At 34.1% G+C, this 24194-nt stretch overlaps 2 protein-coding genes and 1 pseudogene across 2 annotated transcripts; all 3 read left to right on the top strand.

The window, feature by feature from the left end:
- Positions 1 to 4125: 4125 nt before the first annotated feature.
- LOC126714567 (actin-related protein 2) lies at positions 4126 to 12120 on the top strand. Its single transcript, XM_050414762.1, has 15 exons — positions 4126 to 4531; positions 4887 to 4997; positions 5832 to 5966; positions 6084 to 6155; positions 6260 to 6338; positions 6567 to 6616; positions 8115 to 8218; positions 8325 to 8393; positions 8476 to 8539; positions 8912 to 8980; positions 9249 to 9332; positions 10119 to 10177; positions 10831 to 10897; positions 11474 to 11557; positions 11727 to 12120. Exons 1-15 carry the CDS (start codon positions 4490 to 4492, stop codon positions 11805 to 11807), a joined length of 1170 nt encoding a protein of 389 aa, XP_050270719.1. The 5' UTR covers positions 4126 to 4489; the 3' UTR covers positions 11808 to 12120.
- Positions 12121 to 14148: 2028 nt separating this feature from the next.
- On the top strand, positions 14149 to 16312 carry LOC126714566 (omega-hydroxypalmitate O-feruloyl transferase-like). Its single transcript, XM_050414761.1, has 3 exons — positions 14149 to 14358; positions 14467 to 14934; positions 15242 to 16312. The coding sequence occupies exons 1-3, from the start codon at positions 14356 to 14358 to the stop codon at positions 16100 to 16102; spliced, it is 1332 nt and encodes a 443-aa protein (XP_050270718.1). The 5' UTR covers positions 14149 to 14355; the 3' UTR covers positions 16103 to 16312.
- Positions 16313 to 19682: 3370 nt separating this feature from the next.
- LOC126714565 (2-methylene-furan-3-one reductase-like) lies at positions 19683 to 23902 on the top strand (annotated as a pseudogene).
- Positions 23903 to 24194: the final 292 nt, after the last annotated feature.

Genomic DNA, 24194 nt, shown 5'->3' with positions numbered 1-24194 from the left:
CAGCACTCGCTCTCTTTAAAGAGATTCAAGCCCTTGGTTGGCTAATCTTTGTAATCGGTGCAGGCCTTCTCTGACTTGTCTCCCCCAAGATATAACAGCCCAACAAATGTTGTATGACTAGAACAACTTTTGCACAAAGTGTTCAAGCCCAAAGCTCCACCAGAAGAACACCTTTCTTTGGCCTGAAATCTCTCAAGTATTTAGGAATATTATTGAATTCACTCTCTCACACAGTACACTTTACTTTTAACTATATTCTTCATTCACTCTTGATATATAATTAGTCTATAGCATAGCCGTATATATAGTCTTCCAACCCTTCACATAACCTACATGTTATTTATTAATTTAGAAAACTTCTCTTAATTTATTTAATCTAACTTACATACAAGTAACTCTTTCTTTAGCAAATTATAACTCATCTCTTTATTCAACTTCAGTTATTTTGAGTTTCAACATATTTAATTTAAAATGTACTGATACTTCCTCATTAATGCAACCAGAGGATTAGCTGCAGAGCATTCAATGCGGTGGTAGCAGCTTTCTCTTAGATATTTCACAGCTCCTATTTGTCCTATACGTTTATGATACACATCCTTATCAATAGAAGTTTCGGGAATGTCACCTTGGATAACGGAACACATCTTCTGATCTCTGCTTTGCTTAGCCGAAAAGATACTTCTCCTCGGCCTACCTTCCTAAGCTTTCTCAGTCATAACTTGCTCGTGAAGTTCTGAGTCTTACATCTTCATTACTATTTATTTGTCTTAGGACTAATAAGCGTTCTCAGACAAGGCCCAAGGCCCAACATATATTCTTAGGCCCCTTATCCCTACAGTAGTATTTAGCAAAAAGATTTGTATAATATTGTAAATAAGCTGAGCTTTGTGGAGTATTGTGTGTTTGAGTTGGCTCATCAGTAAAAGTAAAAAACACAAGCTTGGCTCGAAATTGAGACAAGTCTAAAATAATGTTTGAGTGTGAACTCGTGGGAAAGCCAAAAAGCTCGAGCTTAATATCAAGTTCAATCTTGAATTTAGGTCAAATTTTTAAACTTGAGATCCAAGATAATTACAAAAAATGAGGTAAACAAAATTAATAAAATAGCATACTCATTCTATCCTTCTATTTCTACTTATGTTTAGCCATTGTTTAAATTACAATTTTATATAATTAAATCCATCCATTCATCCTTCCTTATTTACAATTGTGAGAGTGCCTTTTTCTTTAGCACACAGGCCAAAGGATCCTGGGCCAAATAGTTGTAGTTTGGTGGACTGGGCTTTGGTTCACCGCAGTTAAAGGGCTGTTTAAGAACCAAGTGATGCACAGGGCATGTTTCTTACAATACACATAAACTAGCAAACGAGAATATTTGTATTGAACAACAATGAAAATAGCAAAAGGAATGCAAAGTAATCAGGAAATACACAAAACAATTTTTAGGGATCCTTAAATTAATAAGAAATACTTCATTAGTTTTTCTTTATTATGGTTACAATGAACTCACTAAGATGTGATACAAGGTTCAAATAAGCTCAAAAATTACAGACTTAGATGGCTATCCAAGTCTTTAAGACTTGCAAAGTTTGAATCCTTTTGAATCCAAATATGTGCTATAGTGGCTGTTTCTGGGATACCATTTTACTACTTTCTTTGAGTTTTTTTCTATAGGGCTTTCTCAATGATTCTATTGTGATTTTCTATTGCTTTCTCACAAAAATTCCTCCGTTTTGCCGGCTGCTTTCCCCCTTTTTTATAGTGTTATTCTAGGGTATCGGGGAACTATTGATTCCCCTGTTTTGCTCCCTGGGTACTAGAGCCCGTTTTGTGCCCATCACCCAGAAGGTTGAGTCTTTCCCTGTTTCTCATATTTTCCCCCTTTTGGTGCTATTTCTTTGAAAGCCCATGGCTGACTTTCCATTTCGGAGTGCGCTTGTTCCTAATTTCACGTTCCTTATGGTTTAGCTTTTGTCCTTCCTCTTTGTCATTTTTCCCAAGTGAGCGGAATCCAACTCTGCTGGTTCGAAAGTTTTTTGCCGTTACTTCCTTTTTTATAGCTCCGTATTTTGGTTCCCCGAGGTACCGTTCCTTTACATTGTGAGTGGTTACTCTAAGCTTTCTCCCTTTTCTTGATGGATCTCTGGTACCTAAGAAGGACGTATCTGCCCTTCGTTTCTTGTGTTTTTGTGTTTCCTTTGAGTTGTCTAATCCTGTCTTAGCTGTGCTACACGCCTCAGGGATCTTGAGCCTTTGGCAGCCTCTGGGGATCCTGACTCAGCTCTTTACGCTGGTCTTTCTCCAATCTTCTGATCTAGGCCTTTTTTCTTTTTCTTCCTTCTTTTCTCATAGGCTTTAAGGCTTGTCTCTTTATGGCTTTTAGGCTTTAAGCCTTTTGGGCTTACCACCTCTTTTTAATTTCATTTTCTATGGCCCTTTGTGTTATTTCTTTGGGCCTGGGTGCTGTGATTTTTTAGACCTCAACAACAATTTCAACAATTGTTCAAAATACAATAACTAGAAAGATCCTTGTTTTGTTATTATTATGAATGAGAAAAGACTAATATGTTTCATAACTTTACATTAGATGGTGGATAAGGAAGGACCGTACATGGCCCACTTAATTTTTTTTGTAAAAAAATGTAACTAAAGCCTAAAATGGTGCTTAGTCAGTTTAGAGGGAATGAAAAAAATTAAACTAATGAGTAGTGGTTCCATGTGGACCATGTTATTATCAAGATATGAGTAATGATTTTATTTAACAAGCATATATCAAACCTATAAATGAGTCTATGATCGACTTGTTTTGTATCGAGGCTTATAGTTCACGACCTTGTTTATGAACAAATTCTTTTTCTTGGGCTTAGCTTGTTTATTGAAAAAGCCTAAAACTAAGACTTAAGTTTGACTTATTTATAAATGTAAAAATTTGGATGCTAAAAAAAGTTTCAACCTTTTATCTTTTTACCATCTTAATTTTTACATCTCACGAATTCAATTCTGCCTACTTGTTTCCAAAAAAAAAAAAAAAAAAATTCTGCCTACTTATATTTCTATTTTAAAAATAAAAAAAAGAGGTTAATTGACAAGCGCAAAGTAATGCATTCGGAAATTTTATTGAGACTAAGAGTCTGTTTGGTATTCTATCTTAGACTCATATTTTTATATTTTAAATAATATTACATATTTTTTCACTTACATCTATTTCAAAAAAATTACAAATAATATTACTCAAATTATTCTACCAAACACCGCCTAAATAGCCATTATTTTAGTTGCCATAACAACAGAAAACATCGAAATCGATAAAATATAGTATTTTGTTGGCCAAATGGCCATAAAATCCTAACTATCTAGTTAGTAGTTCTAGTTACCAAACTATATTATTTACTAGTATCTCGAGTCTAAAAGACTCGATTTCCATGCTTTAATTACATCTGATGTGGCATCTTTTTCCACGTGGACCACATGGAAATCAAGTTTCTAATACTCGATTTCTAACCCTTATAAATAAGAACAAATCAGAGGAAACACCAGAACATCAGAGTAAAACCCAGAGAAAAAAAAAAAAAAAAAAACCAGAAACAGAAAGAGAGAGAAGATCGAGATCGAAGACCTAGGCAGGCGCAAGCCCCAGGCCATGCGCGACGCAGGCTGGCACGAGCCCCAGGCCGCACGCGACCTAGACTCGTGCGAGCCCCAAGCCGCACGCGACCCAAGCCGGCGCGAGCCCCAGGCCGCGCGCAACCCAGGCCAGCGCGAGCCCCAGGCCGCGCTGGTGAGGTTCTCTCCCTCTAAGCTCTTTCTCTCCCTCTAATTTGAGTATCTAGGACTGGGATGGATGTGTTTGGAGTTTCTTAAATTTGTTTTGGGTATTTTGGCTTGTACATTAGGCTTAAAATTTTTGAAATTTTTTTTGGGTTAGAAATTGAGTGTTAGAGACTCGATTTCCAGGTACACACCATGTGGAAAAAAATGCCACATCAGATGTGATCAACCCATAAAAATCGAGTCTCAAAAACTCGATTTATAGACCCTAAATCGAGTCTTTTAGACTCGAGATGCTAGTAAAAAATATAGTTTAGTAACTAACTAGATAGGTAGGATTTTATAGCCATCTTGGCCTATTTTGTTCCCTCTTCTCTCTCTCTCTCTCTCTCTCTCTCTCTGTATATTCTGTAATTCAGATTCGAGCCCCACTTCGCTTCTCTCTCCGACCGACCTTGATACACAAACTCCTTTTGTTTTACATTCCTGGATCTGCAAATTGATGATCTTTTATTTAGGTTGTATTTGATTTAAACCACGTAAAACAGACGCTATATTATTATTATTATTATTATTTTCCTTAAAAGTCTTCATTTGCACGCAAAGCTAAACCTGGTTGAAGATTTATGAGTATGAGTTTAAAAGATCATAGATGAAGAGACCAACACCGTTTCACACTCCACCACACTAGCAAGCAAAGCAAAGCAAACCCACCACCACTATGGACAACAGAAACGTCGTCGTTTGTGACAATGGCACTGGGGTATGTTTACTAATTTTCGTTTCTAATTACTCTTCTTAACCTTTTTCTTCGACCCATCAAATAATATATAATTTAGGATTGTAATTACTAGGTAAGAAGGCGAGATTTGATTAGTGTTTGTTTGATTAGCTGAGCTAAACGAGGTTTTGCTTCTCAAAACAATCTTGTGGAAACCCATGACATTATTGGTTTTATTGTCAATGGATTTGCTTATTTCGATTTGTACTTTTGTTTTTATTTATGTAACTTGGGTTTTTTAATGTTAGTTACTTGTGAATGATTTTGATTAGTCTGTTGAGGATTCATAGCCAAACCCGTAGTTTTGGGACTAAAATTTTGTTGTTGTTGTATGTAGTATGTCAAATGCGGCTTTGCTGGAGAGAATTTCCCTACATCGGTATTCCCTTGTGTTGTGGGAAGGCCTATGCTTCGGTACGAAGAATCACTTGTGGAACAAGAGCTAAAGGTAAACTAATTGCATTTTGTGTTCGTAGACCACAAATGGGATTTCTAGGAAAATCTACAAATATTCATGTTATTATTGCAAATGGTTTCCATAACTATATATGTTGATCTGTCAATGAATGTACATTACATTCTTATGTTTACTACTACAGTCGAATTGAATGAAATGAGAAGGTTATTATGTATCCCTTGTTATTACTTTACTGTTGTTGAAAATTGACATGGAGGCAAATATATGACTTAGTGTTAAGGAGTTAGTATGCTTGGTTTTGATTTTATAATCTTGTTCACTACACATGCTCTGTAGTCTTAAGTACATAGCTGCCAATCGTTTATGCTTATTCTTAGTTATTAATTCGGTATGAAGAATCACTTCTTGAGCAAGAGCTATGGGTAAACTAATTTTCTTCTCTAGGACAAAAATTTGCATTTTGTGTTCTTAGACCACAAGCGGGATCTGTAGGAAAAACTTCAAATCATGTTATATGCTGGTTTCTCGTTAAAACAATTTCATGGTGTATTATTGCAAATGGTTTCCCTAACTATATATGTCAATCAGTGAATGAATGTACATTACATTCTAATGTTTACTGCTACTGTCGAATTGAATGAAATGAGAAGGTTATTATATATCCCTTGCTATTTTTACTGTTGTTGAAAATTGACATGGAGGCAAATCTATGACTTGTGTTAAGGAGTTAGTATGCTTGTGATGATTTTATATTCGTGTTCACTGCACATGCTCTGTGGTCTTTAGTACATTGCTGCCAATCATTTATTGCTTATGCTTAGTTCTTAATTCTGAGAGGCTGTTCTTTATTTCTTATTCATTTAGGATATTGTGGTTGGAGAATCTTGTGCAGACTTGCGGCATCAACTCGATGTATCTTATCCTGTCAGCAATGGTATCGTGCAAAACTGGGAAGATATGAGTCATGTGTGGGACCATGCATTTTACAATGAATTGAAAGTAAGTGTCAAGAGGTTCTGATTGCTGTGGCAACCTTACTGTAAATCTTGTTTATTCTTTTCTTGATACAGTTTCATCGGATCATTACTAAGTCTGTTTCAAACTTTCTATTAACAGATTGATCCAACAGAATGCAAGATTTTGCTTACAGACCCACCTCTTAATCCTTCAAAAAATCGTGAAAAAATGGTTTGTGATCGTTTTTTCTTTTCTAAAATGATTATCTTTGGTAAACTTATCTTTATATTAATTTATATTTTGAATCATGATATTGGCTTTTCATTATTTTACAGGTTGAGACCATGTTTGAGAAGTACAACTTTGCTGGCGTCTTCATCCAAATCCAAGCTGTTTTGACATTGTATGCTCAAGGTGCTTATAAAGATGATTGAAGGTTATAATTTTTTAATATTCTTCAAAATGTTCTTCAAAAAAAAAAAAAAGACAATAACAGTGAATCTCATCATGATGCCTTTGCTACATTTTTGGTGGAAAAACTTTAAAACTCCTTATTGATACTAATTTTGCTACCGATTTTATACACAACATTACCATATCTTTTTAGTTATGTGTCTCAGCATTTCCTTGACTTCCTCACAGGTTTGCTAACTGGATTAGTTATTGACTCCGGTGATGGTGTTACTCATGTGGTAAATTGCTTAAGAACCATATTTTCGTGAATTATATTATTGTAATGAACTTCCACTATTATCTTTCCTCTTGTCAATTTATCAATTTGGTCTGATCAGTTCATGGATGTTGAATTCATTGCAATTATATAAAATCTGGAGTGACATCATTTTTTTATTTAATCATTTATTTGGTAGTGTTTCAAGTTTTATTTAAAATTTTTTTGAAACAAGTTATTGTTTCAGTTTGTGCTATTAGTAATGGTATTGACTTCATTCCTCCTTGGAAAAAAAGGTGATACGAGTCCACTTTACTTCATGACTAAACTTATTCTCTATGTTTTCTTAGATTTTGTAATTATGTGAATTAGATGCTTCTCCCACTATAAAAACTACAACAACAATCTTACAATCAAGCTTTAGTCCCAGAATTTTGGGGTCAGGAATGGTTCCTTGATGGACTAATCAGGGTGGGTTGGCTGAAGTCTTACTTTATGTTACTTCTTTAATTGTCATGTTCTTTTTACTACTTCTGCTAGTGTGCGTTTGGCACAAATTAAAAAGTCAGTTTTTTTTACTATTTAGCTTATTTTTGCTACTATTCATGAGTTCTATTGCACTTTTTGATACTATTCATGGGTTCCACTGTATTATTTTAGCTACCTTTTAGCTTTATTTACATTACTTTCAGCAAAAAATTTTCAGTTTCAGCTAAATAAGCTGTTTCTAAACAAAAAATGTTATTGTCATACTCTCTATTACCTTTCTTTATTCTCTCAATTTGAATTAACTCACTCGTCCTCACTATGCATTATTTGCTTAAATATCTCCAGAAACTCTCCCTTATCTTTTTTGCAATAAGAGATACCTTTATCTTTAAGTGGATTTTCTCATTTGAATCCTATATTTCCTTGTATCTCCACTTATCCATTGTAATATTCTCATTTCAATTACACTCATTTTTATGAACTTGTAACTTCTTAACTGCGTACCATAGAGCATAATTGGTCTTATAGCAATCTTATAATAATTTCCCTTTACTTAATAGGTATTCTACAATAACACAAGACTTTTGATGCACTTCTCCACTTCATCCACCTTGCTCTTATCTTGTGATTCACATCTTGTTCAATCTCTCCATCCTTATGATCCGTTGATCCAAGATATCAATAACTCTCACTCTTAGGTATTTCTTGGTCATTAAGTGTTACAACCTCTTTGTCTTTATTTCTACTTTTGCCAAACTCACATTCCATGCACTCTGTTTTAGTCCTACTTAGCCGAAAGTCTTTAGACTCTAAAACATCTCTCCAAATTTCTAACTTGACATTAATTATATGTCTAGTTTCATCCACTTGTAAAGGGTATTAGCATTATGGTATACTTTAAGCCTTTACCAGTTAGCATTAGTGAATCTAGGGCATAGCTTAATGTAGAAAGCTGTAAAGGGTATTAGCATTATGATATACTTTAAGCCTGGAGGTTCATTTTAGAGTATTATCACTTGATCTCTGTTCAGGTTCCTGTAGTTGATGGCTACTCTTTCCCTCACCTTACAAAACGGATGAATGTAGCTGGTCGACATATAACATCATATCTGGTTGATTTGCTATCACGAAGAGGGTGAGGCCAATGCTTTATCAGTAGGATCATTATAATTAACATTGATTTTTTCTCCTTGATTTAAACTTCCATTTTAATTGGAGAAACACAACTTTTGTTGCTGAAGGTATGCAATGAATCGGACTGCAGATTTTGAGAGTGTTAGGGAAATTAAAGAGAAACTCTGCTATATAAGGTGAACATGCAATCTCATGTTATATTCTGATTTTTTGGAACTTGATGCATTGGCATATAATGGTATATCTGTTTTCCTACAGTTATGATTACAAAAGAGAGTATCAATTGGGCCTTGAGACCACTATCCTTGTTAAGAATTATACTGTGAGTTCATTTTCTTAGTTTCTTAAAGTTCTTATGGTTGTTTCTATATAAATGTTCAAATGTGCAATTCTATATGCATGGCTTGATTGAAGCTTATATATACACACTTGCACATGCATATATATATATATATATATATATAGAGAGAGAGAGAGAGAGAGAGAGAGAGAGAGAGAGAGAGATGTATATCAGAGACTTCTCTCCTTTATTTATTTATTTATTTGGATAAGTTATACTGTGACTTTCCTCCTTATATAGCAAAATTAAACTTATTTCTTGCCTGTTTGGATTTTCTATATTCTGAAACTTTGTGTTTTTAATAAAAAGTTATATAATCCATGTAAAATTAATTCATTATGTCACATTAACCAGCTGCCAGATGGAAGGGTCATTAAAGTTGGCACTGAACGTTTCCAGGCTCCTGAGGCTCTTTTCACTCCAGTAAGCCTGCACTTCTTTTGACTTTTGTTTTGCATGTCTCCATGTTTTTCTTTGCCTTAATGTATAATCTGACAACTGGTTGTTTAATGTGTAATTGATCAGATGTCATGTTTCTGGTTGTTCCTATTGATTATATATATTCTGTAAATGGATGTCAATTGAACTACATTGTTATATTTGATCTATTGTGATTGTTGTAATTAGTTTTAGAGCAAATTTCATTTTATCAGAATATTGGAGGAAGTTCAGAGGTTCTTCTTCCTTGCAGGAACTCATAGATGTTGAAGGTGATGGGATGGCTGACATGGTATTTCGCTGCATTCAGGAGATGGATATTGACAATCGTATGATGGTACTCATATTATTACCAAAACATAATTTTTGTAATATGCTTTTAAACTTTAATTAAGCATTAATAATATCTGTGATAGGTATGATGAGGATGTGAAATTCTCTGTTCTGAGTGAAAATACAATGCTGTAAGGTTGATATATGTTCGAAGTAAGCTCTAACTTCTCACATCGAATTTGTACACTCACTGGGTTTGCTAGTTTTTCTAATACCTTTCCTTTTTCTTTTTAAAAAGGAAAAAAAAAATGCCAATGGTTTTGTTTCTCTGTTTTCCATTTTACAAGTTGCACACATGTACAACCCAAAGAAAAAGCTGCACCTATGTGTGATATCATGCATGGAGTAACTACCAATTGGTATACTTAGTAATGTATTACGACTTTTAGATATCTTGGTGTTTTAATTGGTTTTGTTTGCCTTTGCTTTCCCACTTTTTCTTGTGGGGCAATAAATCCTGTTTTTAAGTACTATTCAATATTCTGTACCTGCCCTTTTCTGATCCGGCAATTAATCCTGATCTGGCAACCATGATTTAGATTCTCTGTTGCTGCATATAAATATTGCAGCCTAGTTATTGGTCATATAATGGTTAGGATTTTCATCTCTGCTTCTTCTTAGATGGTAACCATAATTGAAGAATTCAGATTGATGAGTAAAACTAGTGCCACTTCAGGGGCAGGTCTTAGTAAACCTAGGGCCATACCTTAGCCATATATCCCTTTGTTTTGTTGTGAATGTGAGCTCCCTGCCATGTGTTTCTAAATTTTTATGTATTTATCTTTTGCAGCTTTACCAGCATATAGTCTTAAGTGGAGGGAGCACCATGTATCCTGGATTACCTAGTCGGTAATACTGTAAACCACTCTTTGTTTTCTTCAGATATGAACATCATTTGCTCTTGTATAAAGTAGTTTTGTCCTTGCCAATTATGTTCTGCACAGGTTATCTCATTTACTATTGTATTTGATTGCTTAGCATACATTAGATTTTATGTTATTACATTCCTGCCTCATACTCCAGAATATGTTTTTGTTTCTGTTAGAACTTTGGTTTGAATATTTGTGAGGAATAGTTGCTTGCCTTCAAAGTGCTTGAAAATTTCAGAGAAGACTCCAAAATGATGTTTGGTTATCAAAATAAATGATTACAAACAAGAAGGGACTTCTTTTTACGTTGGTTAATCAGCATTAATTTTCTGAAACATGTCAATTTAAAGATGCCTGAAAAATTTTGTTGGTGACTGCTTTAATGGTTACTAATTGGATATAGTGTATTGTATGACCATCAATCCACCATCACTGTTGCTAGCTTACATATAGAACACGTTCCTAAATCTTAGTAACTTTGAACCTGGGAATTTGAAGAAGTCTTCAGAATCTGGGGCCTAGTAAATTCTTTCTTATCCTGTGAGCACATCATTTGTTGTTGCTGTGCTTTTTATATAGTTTCTTAGTATAAATTGTTGACGTTCTGATTTTTAGTTTTTATTTTTTCTTCAGTTTGGAGAAAGAAATACTGGATCGTTATCTTGAAGTTGTTCTGAAGGGAAACAAAGATGGGTTGAAGGTAACTTTTGAGTTGCAGGTGTTACAGTTCAGAAGAATAAAAATACATCGCCTTCTTTTAATTTTTTTTGGGTTAGATTTAGTGGCTAGCTTGAAGCAAATTAAATTTAATATTCTTGATGTTTTCCGTTTCCTAAGGAATTCTAGTGACATTTTTCAATGACACCACTGACTATATCACTGTTAGTTTGTAACATAAAATATTGTGATATAAAGCCAGCTAATGGAACAAAAAGAATGTTCAGGAATTAGAGTTCACTCCTTTTCAATGGTGGAGCTAGAGATTGAATTTAGGGGAGCCAAGTAATAACAGAAGAGGTGGAAACCTATGTGGCTTAAATTAAAAAAATCTAGTACTTAAAAATTTGAAAAATTTGTGTCCTTCCCTATGCAAAAATCAGGTTAGGAGCTTTAAGAACTGGCAAATAAGTCCTAAATTCCTGATCATTTGAGTGGAGCTTATAGAAGGTAGTGATTAGCAAGACTACCACTAATTGTGGTGCAGCAGTTATGGATGGAGCCAATCTTTTTTATACTTGCACTTCCCCTTATATTTTCTATATCTAATGGTGAGCAGAAACTGCGATTGCGGATCGAGGACCCTCCACGAAGAAAGCATATGGTGTATCTAGGAGGTGCAGTCCTCGCAGGAATTATGAAGGTAAATGTCACCTCTCTCTCTCTCTCTCACTTCAAGTCTCACAATTGTTGATTGATAGCATTGCCACCAATTCAGTGATTGCAATTTGTATAATCTCTTATATCTCACTCTGAAGGCTGGTAAGTGAAGTAATCTAAGAAAAATTGAATATGTTGGTCTACACATGCAGGATGCACCTGAGTTTTGGATTAGCAGGGAAGATTATCAAGAAGAAGGAGTTGCTTGTCTAAGCAAATGTGGCCAGGCATGATTTTTGGGGAGCAAAAGCATCACTATGAGCCATCCATAATGGGTGAGATATAAATGGGTGTGTGAGCTGAGATGCCATGTTTTTACCATCTTTACATCCCTATGAGCCTTCGATAAGCTTACTGAAAGAGTTTGACAAACGGGATAAAACTCATCATGGCATCACTCTGTTGTATAACTAGAAAAATTGAAAATCTATAGAAGAAAATTATTCAATATTTTGTAGCTGTTGTTTTCTATTCATTGTATTTTATTTTGACTGGAGTTAAAAAGTGTCAAGTTTGCAGCTGCATTGTGACAAAGCTTATTTGTTAGACTTCGAGTTTTTACTTTATTTAATCTGTTTGGAGAGAGAGAGAGAGAGAGAGAGAGAGAGAGAGAGAGAGGGTTTGAACTTTGAAGACATGATAGTTGAAACGTGACTACTTGCCAAGCATGTGCACTTCTAAATGTCGGTCCCGTTTGGTACATCTATTCAAACATATGTTTTCAATTTTTAAACAACATAACACGTATTTTCACACACTTTTTTACCTATACGTATTTCCACACATGTTTTCAGTTTTTAAGTTCATGTACCAAACAATGTCGTGGATATCTTTTCAAGCTCATATGAGCTCTGTATGAATTTCATATTATCCATTTGATGTGAATATGAAATTGTTTTTTAACTATGAAAAAGAAAAAGAAAAAGAAAAAAACCCAGAAAAGGTGGTTGTTCGTTTAATGAACACTACCAAAAAGATCTTTATCCAGAGTCAACAAAAAGTAGATACTTTGTGCCTCAAAAAATAACGATAGAAAAATGGTAGAGGCAGCTGCTTCAGTTTAGGATATCTTTGTTGAACTAATAAACTAATACGGGTTCCCAATTTAAAAATTTCTAGTTGATCTGATAAACAAAAGGCTATTCAAGTTAAGGATTTCTAGTTGATCTAATTGTTAATAACGAAGAAAAGAGCGTCTAGTGCTTCCAGGCAATATCTCAACGAATTTGATACGGGGAAATGTGTCTTCTAGCTTTAGTTGCTTACCTGACTCTTAATTTTAGAATAGAAAATTCAGAGTAAACATAACAACCTATAACTAATCCTATATTCTATACTATTTAGCCTTTTATTTTTCCCCTCTCGAAATGTCACTATTTTCTACCATTTGAGTTTTCTAACATAATGATCCAAATTTATTGGATTAGTGTTTGAAGTTTCTTGATGCTTTCCTGCTTTGCTTAAAAAAAAAAAAAAAAAAAAAAGTCATGTTAACGGGTACCCTTAGAGCAATTGTCAATAAATAATTTTAGAAAAATTTTGACACTACTTTCATGGAGAATATAAAAAGTTATCAAAAACATTAATTGCTTCTTTTTTTTTCCTAATAAAAAGTTTTGGTTAAATTTCACTAACATATCCTGAGATTTTAACTAATGCCAACCAGGTTCAAGACTTTTCAAAACTAGCCAGTATAGTCCCTAAAGCCAACTTAGTCCCTAAACAATTAGTTATTTTTTCTCAATTGTTTTAGGGACTAAACTGGCTTTAGGGACCAAATTGGTTAGTTTTAAAAAGCTTTGGATTTGGTTGGCATTAGTCCAAACCTCATGGGTATAAATGGAATTTACCCAAAAATTTTTAAAAATATATCTTAAACCAATCCATAAGGTGGTCGTTAACTTTTTCCTTAAAAAAAAATGATCAAGATATTAATGGATTTTTTGGGTTTTTGTATGTTGTTAGGTTGAAACTTCCAATTAATTAATAAAGAAGTAACAACTAATAAATGATCTGGCATCCATAAGCTAGTTTTCTTCCTGTACTTGAACTCTGTTTTCCAAATTCTAAGCAACTACATAAGGTACATTGCTTTTTTGAATTATGTATTGACTCAGTAAAAAAGCAACCTAACAAGTAACACGTACCATGACATTGATCATGATTCATGAATCACTTTTCCTCTTACTACATACAACTTTGAATAGTTTGATCATAGAGGAGAAAGAGCAAGCAATAAAGATAAGAGCAAAGGAACCAAGTAAGCAAAATTCGGATGCCAACCCTCACCAACTAATAAGCCCCCACTCTTCCTTGCAATGTGTCTGGCACTCTGACTCTAGATACCTTTGTCTGGTATTGTTAGGTCCCAAGACCAGTGGCCTACCACACCCATAAGACCAAAACTCAGTCATAAACAAGACTAATTAGACTATGTCCAATAAACAAAACCATCTCTTTCTGCAACATCATTAGCAATCATGCACAACTACCCATCCCTTTCACATTATGTTTCAATTGCTTAAGGAACGACACATTATTTAGGCTGGGGGCTATTCACTTTCCATATATAGCTTCTTATCCCATTGGAAAAAGGATCAGACTCATCTAATAAATTGTGTGACAGACACCAGGTTTTCCAAACCACACATTCGTTTCTAAATTAGTACTATTAGTTTTTGGTTCCTGGGCTTTTCCTACAGAGTGTGAAGCATTATAAGAGCGTTGAGCCTTCCCTTTCAATTTATTAAAAAACTTTTGTCACTTCCACAGATTGTTCACATGGTTTGTTTTCATATAATCAATAAATATGCACTGAATTCAAACATTTAAAAATATAAACCATGCTCTTCTTTTAGCTTATTTATCTAATTATCAATCATTTTGACTCAGGTTTTGGAGGTTCAAGAATCTGCTCTAATGGAGAGCTGTAATGGCAATGTGTTTCAACTTAGTGTCAAGCAAGGAGAGCCAACTTTGGTTCCTCCTGCAGAGGAAACAGAGAAGGGTCTATATTTCCTTTCAAACCTTGACCAGAACATTGCGGTGATCGTTCGTACTGTCTATTGCTTCAAGTCAGATGAGATAGGAAATGAGAAGGCTTGGGAAGTGATCAGGAATGCCTTGGAAAAGGTTCTTGTTCACTATTACCCGCTTGCTGGGAGGCTAACTATCAGCTCTGAGGGTAAGCTCATTGTGGATTGCAATGGAGAGGGAGCTATTTTTGTTGAGGCTGAAGCAAACTGTTCAATGAAAGAGATAGGAGACATAACAAAGCCTGACCCTGAGACTCTCAGGAAGCTGGTTTATGACATTCCTGGAGCAAAGAACATGCTAGAGGTGCCTCCCTTGGTGGCTCAGGTATGTAAACCCCTTAAAATATACTTGACTTTATTTCTAGTTGTAGTTCTTTGTTGTACGTAATTGAAGAGAAGGATTTAGTAAAGACATTATCACAAGTCACATTCACAATGGTTTTCCTGAGCTAAATGAATTTAGGATGTCTTTGCAGTCACTTACATGTGTATAATTTTCACAAAATTTAACCATACCAGTATGCAAAAACTGTGTGTACATAATAGGATCTCCCTATCTTTCTTTTAAGTTCATGCATGAAACCTCTCACAACTTGGGAGATCACTGTTAAGTGTTAATTTTTTTCCTCCAGGTGACTAAGTTCAAGTGTGGGGGATTTGTTCTTGGGCTGTGCATGAATCATTGTATGTTTGATGGCATTGGTGCTATGGAGTTTGTGAACTCATGGGGTGAAACAGCCAGAGGCTTGCCACTAGCTGTCCCTCCATTCCTAAACAGAAGCTTACTTAAGGCCCGAAACCCGCCAGAGATAGAGCACCAGCATCAGGAATTTGCCGAGATAGAAGACAAGTCCTGCATCAGTGACATTTATAATGATGAATTGGTGTATAGGTCCTTCTGTTTTGACCCTGAGAAGCTAGACAAACTAAAGATGAAAGCCATGGAAAATGGGGTTCTTGACAAGTGCACTACATTTGAAGTCCTCTCAGCATTTGTATGGAAAGCTAGAACTGAGGCACTGGGGTTTCTGCCTGACCAAAAAACAAAGCTCCTATTTGCTGTTGATGGGAGGCCTAAATTTAACCCACCACTACCAAAAGGGTACTTTGGCAATGGAATTGTGTTAATTAATTCTATATGTCAAGCAGGTGAACTACTAGAGAAGCCACTTTCATTTGCAGTGGGGTTGGTTAAGAATGCAATTAAGATGGTCACAGATAGTTACATGAGATCGGCCATAGATTACTTTGAAATGACAAGAGCTAGGCCATCTTTGTCTTCCACCCTTTTGATCACTACTTGGTCCAGGCTATCTTTCCACACAACAGACTTTGGATGGGGTGAACCTGTTCTATCAGGGCCAGTGGCATTGCCTGAGAAGGAAGTGACTTTGTTCTTGTCTCATGGCAAAGAAAGGAAAAGCATAAATGTGCTTATGGGTTTGCCAGCTTCTTCCATGAAGATCTTCCAAGAACTGGTGCAGATTTATTGAAAAAGAAATTAATGTCTACATGATGCTGTTGATTTTAAAAAATTACTATCACCACATTGGTCTAGTTTATCTTATATTATTCATCATAGTTCGTTAATAGGCAAGTCAAAGAAAATTATGCGTGGCCAAGTCAAGTTGGAAGGTGAATTATGTATTACGAATATGTTATTTCCGCATCTTTCTTTTATATATTGGAGTTGGAAACTAAAAGGTTTGCAAATGAGATGTTATGGATTCCTTATTCTGCTAAAAAAAATGACTCCCTATTAAAGAAGTGAAGAACAACATAAACACTTTGGAGCTGTTTTTTTATGAGAACGCAAGTCTTTTATTAATTTGAAATTGGTAAATTATTTTGCAACTGGTTCTTTTATTTTTTATTTTTTATTTCCCTTCCCGAATGAGTAAATATCATTAATTAAATCAATTATATAACAAAAGCTAGTCAAGGGGGCAAGCCATCTTCATCCTATAAGAGAACCCAAGATGGGGGATGTCTTCTCAAAAAAAAGAAAAAAGAAAAAAAAAGAAAAAAAAAAAAAACCAAAAAAAAAAAGAGAAGATGGGATGGATCATGGTCTCATGGATGATATGGTTAAAGGCCCCAGACAGTAGTACAAGAAGTGTAGGCAACAAACAAATGAGTAAGAACATTAGAATTCTTGTAAACAAAATGAATGTCCCCAAAAGAGAATCAAGTCGAGCTCAAACATTATTTGTAAGCTGGTGAACAAATTACTTTTGTTGTATAATCAAGTTCGATTATTCACTACTCAACAAAGTTCGGCTACTTTATAGCCCTACACCTCACAATTTTTTTTTTTGCCCCAAAGATGTGATGGGCTAAGAAATTGGCACCTTGATCTGACCTCGTCTTGCCCTACTGCCATTCTTACTTAGGGTAACTTCTCCGTATAGTTCCTAAAAAAATCTTATATATTCATTTTAAAGTAAGTGAATTGAATTTAACCTTGTTATCAACGTTTAATTTAAGGTTGGCTATCACCAACTTGGTATCTATCTTATTTGTTGATGATGTAGCAAAATTCATTTCATTAATTTCAAAATGAATAGATTGAACTTACCTAAGAACTCTAAAGAATTTGAGCGGAAAAAAAAAATCTAGGACTGTACCATTTTGTGCTTATAAATTTGTCAAAATTATGATTGATGCAACAAATTATGAATGGTAGAAAAAAAATAATGAGTTCATGTGAAAGTCATAGACAACCAATTATACTCCACCACATAAGTAATTGTAAAAAAAGAACCGCGGTTCTAGAATGACTCATTATTGCGATATGCTGCTGAACATAATGCGTGAATAGAGATATGATGTATTTCAAGTGACTTCCACTAAGAAGTAAGGACTAAGAACCCAATGTCAGCTTGCATCTCATCTATCAATGTTAGGTAGGAAGTTGACCGGAAAATTCTACAATTATTTCTTACATCAAAATGAAGCCGCAAAAGCAAGGCTAGGAAGCACGGCAATTCCTTTCCTCTGACCAAAATGGGGAAAAAAAGTTCATCTCAATCACGTTGAATCATCACAATAATTATGGAGAATACACTATAGATTTAAATCATCTATTAATAAAATAAAACTTGACAATTGCCCGTATGCTTTTTCCCAATTAGGATCAAACATATTTCAGTACTCATTAATAAGAGAGGGTGACTTGACCATTTCATACATTAATTCTTGTCAAGTTATGTAGTTGCGTTAAGGCCAATACCATGTAGAGTTTTATTTTGTTTTTTTTATTATGATTAGAATTGTGAGTAGATATGACTCAATCATATGGCATTAAATTACTAGTTTAAAAGACCACTAATTATTGCTAATGTGGTTTTCCAAGTGCATTGAATAATTTCTCTAAGAAATATGTACGGGATGAAAAAAAATATATTATCAAGCAATATGTCCATTGAATTTGAAAATATCATTGATGTATCATGCATGATCAAATGATCTCTTAAGTGGGATGATGGGGCTCTAATTTTTTTATCCATGATCTCTTTGAGGGTCCAAGTCTTTGTCCACCAAAAAAAAAAAAAAAAACCTTTATATTAAGTTTTTAGGGGTGTGACGTGATTACTTAGATGGATATGTCTTACCCCTTAGATCAATTAAGGATTTTACAATAAAGCTGTCAATTTTTTATTATTATTTAAATTGAAAAATAATAAACCTTTCATGAAATACCTCTTTATTGAATAATTTGGGAATTAAATCATAAAAGAGAAATTTATTTGGTTTTGATCCTAGATACATTCTAAGAGTTTTCTCAAAAAAGAAAAAGAAAAAAGATACCGTCTAAGAAATAAAAAGTACATCATTATGGTATTAGTTACAATTTAAGAAAGGAAAAGAAATACACATCACTTTGATTCCTAGTTACGATAAAAGAAAAAAAAAATTACATTGATAAGTTATGGACTCCAAACCCAAGATCTAAGTTTGAAGATTAGGTTATAAAATGGAAAGGTATTAGACACTTATTCCACCCTTTTTGCATTCATCTAATTATATAATCATGTTATGCATGGCAAGAAATTAAATATGTTCATCATGTGAATTTAATGGGAATTAAATTCTAATTCTAATACGCATGAACATGTTAATTACCTCATATAATCAAAATTCATCATTTTATGCCAATAATTATTATTATAAGAATTAACTAGATTAGGATGCTTACCTAGATGCATGTTCTCTTGCAAACATTTTTTTAGCCACTTGATAATCAAATTGTTTTCCAAAACATTTATAATTTTTTACTTAAAAATTTCCTGTTATTATTTTTTTTTACAATGATTGATTAAAATTCAAAAAATCATTATTATCTTCAAGAATTATCTAATACTTTAAATACACCATTATCTTAAAATTTAATCAAATGAGATTTTGATATGTAACTAATCTTAATCTAATCCATTTGAAGACCAATCAAAATTAATGAATCATAACCACAAGGGATTAAGTCTTACTTTGAAAAATGAACATTTGACCATTAAAACTTGATGTGGTTTGATCTTTTGATTGGGTGATACAATTTTTAGATCCAACACATCATTTTGATCTTTGTGAACTTTGATGTATTTTGGAATTGAATTCATGTTCATTGAATGGTTCCAATGATGTTTTTAGCCATCGATAACTAAATCTAGGATTTTACCCTTAATTGACTTTCAATTACAAAATAGGGTGTCTACACTATCATTAGATTATACAAAGCGGAGTAAGCTCACAATCAAACCTGTTAAGTAATTGCTGATCTAATTCTAACTTACCTTAGGAACTGCATAATCCTTTTGAAATTTGTTTACGTTTATTATGAATACTCCACTCTATTTTTTTATTCTTCCTTTTCAATTTACCTTAAAAAGTTCAACAAAATCACTTTTATATAGGAATTTAGGTAATGAAAATGGACAGGGTCCTCATTATAGGCTTTATCAATGAATCATTGAACCTCATGAGAAATTGTGTCTAGATTCAAATGTTTCTGTGCATAACCTGTACATATAAATATCTAGCCATTCCAACAACCTTTCAGTCACTGACAAAGTAACATCTCAAAGTTTCTACGTACCTTTCACTCCCATATTGTCACAAATTCACAAAGAAGAAGGAACCCAAGTTTAGTGTCATTACAAAGCCACCTCTAGTCTCTTAACACAGACCCAACTCCTTCTCTTTTTACCTGCAAGTTTTTTTCTGCATACAATACAATGGCAGCTCCTTCAAATGCTTCATTACCCTCTAAAAATAAGGCTTGGGTCTACTCTGAATATGGAAAATCTGTTGATGTTTTGAAGCTGGATTCAAACGTGACCGTCCCAGAAGTGAAGGAAGACCAAGTGCTGATCAAGGTTGTTGCTGCAGCTCTTAACCCTATCGATTATAAGAGGATGCTTGGGTTTTTCAAGGCCTCTGACTCTCCTTTACCTGTAAGACTTTCTTCCCAATCTTTCTCTAGCGGTGCTTTCTGTGTGTATGTGTTTTAATGTTATTATTAGTATTATGAATTATTATATATATATATATATATATATTGAGAATCATATATGTTATTATTATTTCCCCTCAAAAAAAAAAGAAGTTATTATTGTTTCATCTATTTTATGAAGATTTTGATCAACTTTGTTTGTATTCGATGAAATTTCTTGATTCTGCATTTGATTTTTTAAGTTTATAAAGATAAAAGAAAATGTTAAAATTGGTACTGTAGGGGCTAGGGTCCAAAATAATGTATTGGGTTTTGGGCCTTATCCGAGAATACTAACAAATCCGAGGAGGAGAAGATGACTTAAATGATCCACATTACAAGTCTCATCAGTGGGGGATGAAGGGAAGAAGGTCCGAGGAGGAACTCCTCCTCGGACACGACAAACGCAGACCAAGTGTGTACTCTAGCAATTGAAATGCGCCCCATGAACATGTGAGAGAGAAGAAAACTCAAAATATCTAAGGAAAAACTGCTACCACCACATTAAATACACTGTTGCTACTTTTCTAGCCGCATTAATGTGGAGAGGACCCCTGAACAGTGCTGCCTTGGCTGCCACAACTCACAGAGGACTGAAAGGGGTATCTAATGGGATGGGTACTCAAGTGGGGATCCAGATGATTAACAAGCGTAAAGTCCAGATGATCAGAAATGAGCTATATAATGTGGAAGAGCCCCCATGAGGAGGGGGTGGAGAAAAAGAGTGAGAGAGAATACTATAGCATACTAAACAATCTTAATATTGTGATCAGTATACGTTAAATTTGGGTCTCCTCAGACTAAACATCCATTGGCACTGATGTCTTTTATTGGTGCTTGATTGTCTTTTAACTCCATACTAGCTGTTGTCCAACTCATTAATATCTATTTCTTTGATTCATACTTTACAAAATTTATTGTATTGGGCTTATTAGATCAGAATTCCATACATTTGGGTTTGGGCTCCAAATCTTGCCCCTACAGGTACCTTATTTCCAACCTTGATAGAGAAAAAAAGAAGTAAAAAGCCTTGTTGGGTAGAATAAAATAAGCTGATGATATGTTTGTTTAAATAGAAGTTTTAGAATATAAACAATTTACAATTTAACCCTTATTAATGCGGGGCTGGGTGGGGATAGGGCGGGGTGGGTTTAAAAAATCTAAACTCATTTGTATCCCGTCCCACCACCTTTGTGGGGCGGGAAAAATCTGTGTGGGGCGAAGTGGGGAGGGGCGGGTCAAGTAGGGTGAGACAAAATTGCCATCTCTAATTAAGCTATAATGAGGACTAATATAAAATAATCCTATTTCTTGCTAATATTAATTGATCGAGTTTAATATTTTATTAAATGCAATTAATAAATCATGAATTTAGCATAAATATAGTAAAGTAAAATTTAAACCATCCTATTTCTTGGTAATATAGCATAATCAATTAACCATGAACTTTTTTTATTAAACCAAAGTTTTTTATTTTATTTTATTTTATTTTTATACAAGATAGAAATTCTACTCTAGAATAATCTAAGTGTATATGTGTGTGAAGCTCCCTTCTGGAGACTTGAATTCCGGCTCTTGCCCCTCACATCTCACAAGCATTTATATTTGTGGAGTGACTATCGCACCAAGGATGTGCGGTGGTAAACCAAAGTTTTAAAAGTTAAGTTATAATTTTTGTTAATGTTAACTAAATTAAATATTTATTAAATACAATTTAATAAATCATGAATTTAGCATAAAATTAGTGAAGTAATAACATCATTTTAAATGAAATTTAATATGGATGGCAATAAAATTAGTTCATTTTTTTACACTAAATAAAAAAATCAATTAATAATATTAAATTTTTTTTTTGAGAAACTATAATATTTAAATTGGTTTGGAGTCAAACGAAAATTGTGAGACATGGACCATTAATATTGAAGAAGGGTCAAGAGACAATTTAGGGGCTGAGTTCCTAATAACAGAAACAACCTTTACAAGTTTACAACTTTATATATACTTCATATTTTTTTTAGGGGTTAGCTTTGCTTAACATGGTCCGTAGCAAGGATTTGAATGCCATAATAGCACTAATGGGTTCGAAATTTCCTCAGTGTGTAACTTGTTAATTTATTAAAATATTATAATAATACATTAACATTATTTTTTAAAAATATATTATTATTAATAAGAGTATTCATTTATTATTTTTGTTATTGTCGTAATTGTTATTGTTTGTGCAGACTGTTCCAGGCTATGATGTAGCTGGGGTGGTGGTGAAAGTGGGAAGCCAAGTGAAGAATTTTAAGGAAGGAGATGAAGTATATGGGGACATAAATGAGAAAGCTGCAGACCACCCAAAAGTAATTGGATCTTTGGCTGAGTACACTGCTGTTGAAGAGAAAGTATTGGCTCTGAAACCCAAGAATCTAAGTTTTGTTGAAGCTGCTAGCCTTCCCTAGGTTATTGAGACTGCATATGAAGGTCTTGAACATTTTGGTTTCTCTGCTGGTAAATCCATCCTTGTTTTGGGGGGTTCTGGTGGAGTTGGAACACAGGTTATTCAGGTAAATCTTCACTCATTGATATTCAATTCCAATGCCCTCATGTCAACCTCGTGAGAAGTCTCAAGTCTTTTCATGCTTTCTGTATGTTCAGTATTTAAAAGTTTTATGTTGTCACTATATTCCACAATCATTATTAATTTGTTAGGAGCTTTGTAATTCCATTGGTATTTGTTGATGTTTATGACAGAAATGCCTAGAATTCAAATTCCCTCTCTCTTATTGTAATTATAAATTAAAAAAATAATAATAATTATTAGTTTGTTCAACATATTTGTGGCCTAAAATACACTCCATTCTAGATATGATAATCCCCGTGGGTTTTTTTTTTTTTTCAAATGTCTTGGGCAGCTAGCAAAGCATGTTTTTGGCGCATCCAAGGTAGCAGCCACTTCAAGTGCTGGGAAACTGGAGCTGTTGAAGAGTTTAGGAGCTGATTTGGCCATTGATTATACCAAGGAAAACTTTGAAGACCTTCCAGAGAAATTTGATTTTGTATATGATACAGTTGGTAAGATTCTGAATTCATTGTTAGCTTCTGCATAAGCATAATTTAGCCATTGAATTCTATACTTATAACTGGGTCATGTGGCGGGTGTCCTATGACAACAATCAACTCAACAAAATGTGAACTTTATGTTTAGATTGATTTCCATGTCTAAAACAAAATGTAGATTACATATCTGATAAATCCCCACTCATTTCAAATTGAAAGATCACCTACTTTGATGTCACGATAAACTACAACATATTCCAAAACTTGAGTTGTTAAGAAAGAAGAATTTAATCGATTAATCATTATTCTAACAACGGCAAAAGACTAATTTTTTGTTGTACCTAAAAACAGGGCAAAGTGATAGGGCTGTGAAGGCAGTGAAAGAAGGCGGGCATGCTGTGACAATAGTAGGTCCTGGAAATCCACCGGCATCCATATTTTTTCTCACTTCTGATGGGTCTGTCTTGGAGAAACTGAAACCTTACCTAGAGAGTGGGAAGGTGAAGCCGGTGATCGACCCTAAAGGCCCGTTTCCATTTTCCAAGACCATTGAAGCATTTTCCCACCTTGAATCTAACAGAGCCATTGGAAAATTGGTCATTCATCCGATCCCATAAGAGAAAACAACCCAGTTACGGCAATATATGGAAATAAATATATCCTTGTGTGTGCATTAGTAAATAGAACTAGTACTGAAACTAATAAAAGGGTGTGTAAAATACACTGTAACATATTATTTGAGATGTTCTACTTTGCATGCCTAGTATAGTTTCTGTTTTCCTAGTTGATTGTTTTGTGTTGGATTCCAGTTGGAAATGAATAAAGCAGAGGATAACAACAATAAGAATGTAAATTTCATGATAAATCTCAGTTCTGAAGTTGAAATATGATGTTTGTTTAGCCCATAAAAGTGTCTCCAAGTGCATTTCTAATTAAACCAAAACAAAGAGCTAAAGAGCATCTCCAAGAGCATCGGTATCCGGTTTTATTAGCTAAAATTTGGAAATTTTGTGTACTGTATATGCTCCAGTAGCTTCGGTATAACTAGATTTTTT

This window comes from Quercus robur, chromosome 2 (assembly GCF_932294415.1).
Source record: "Quercus robur chromosome 2, dhQueRobu3.1, whole genome shotgun sequence".
NCBI classification, from domain to species: Eukaryota; Viridiplantae; Streptophyta; class Magnoliopsida; order Fagales; family Fagaceae; genus Quercus; species Quercus robur.
The sequence above is the reverse complement of the archived record's forward strand: the minus strand, read 5'-3'. Positions and strand labels throughout refer to the sequence as shown.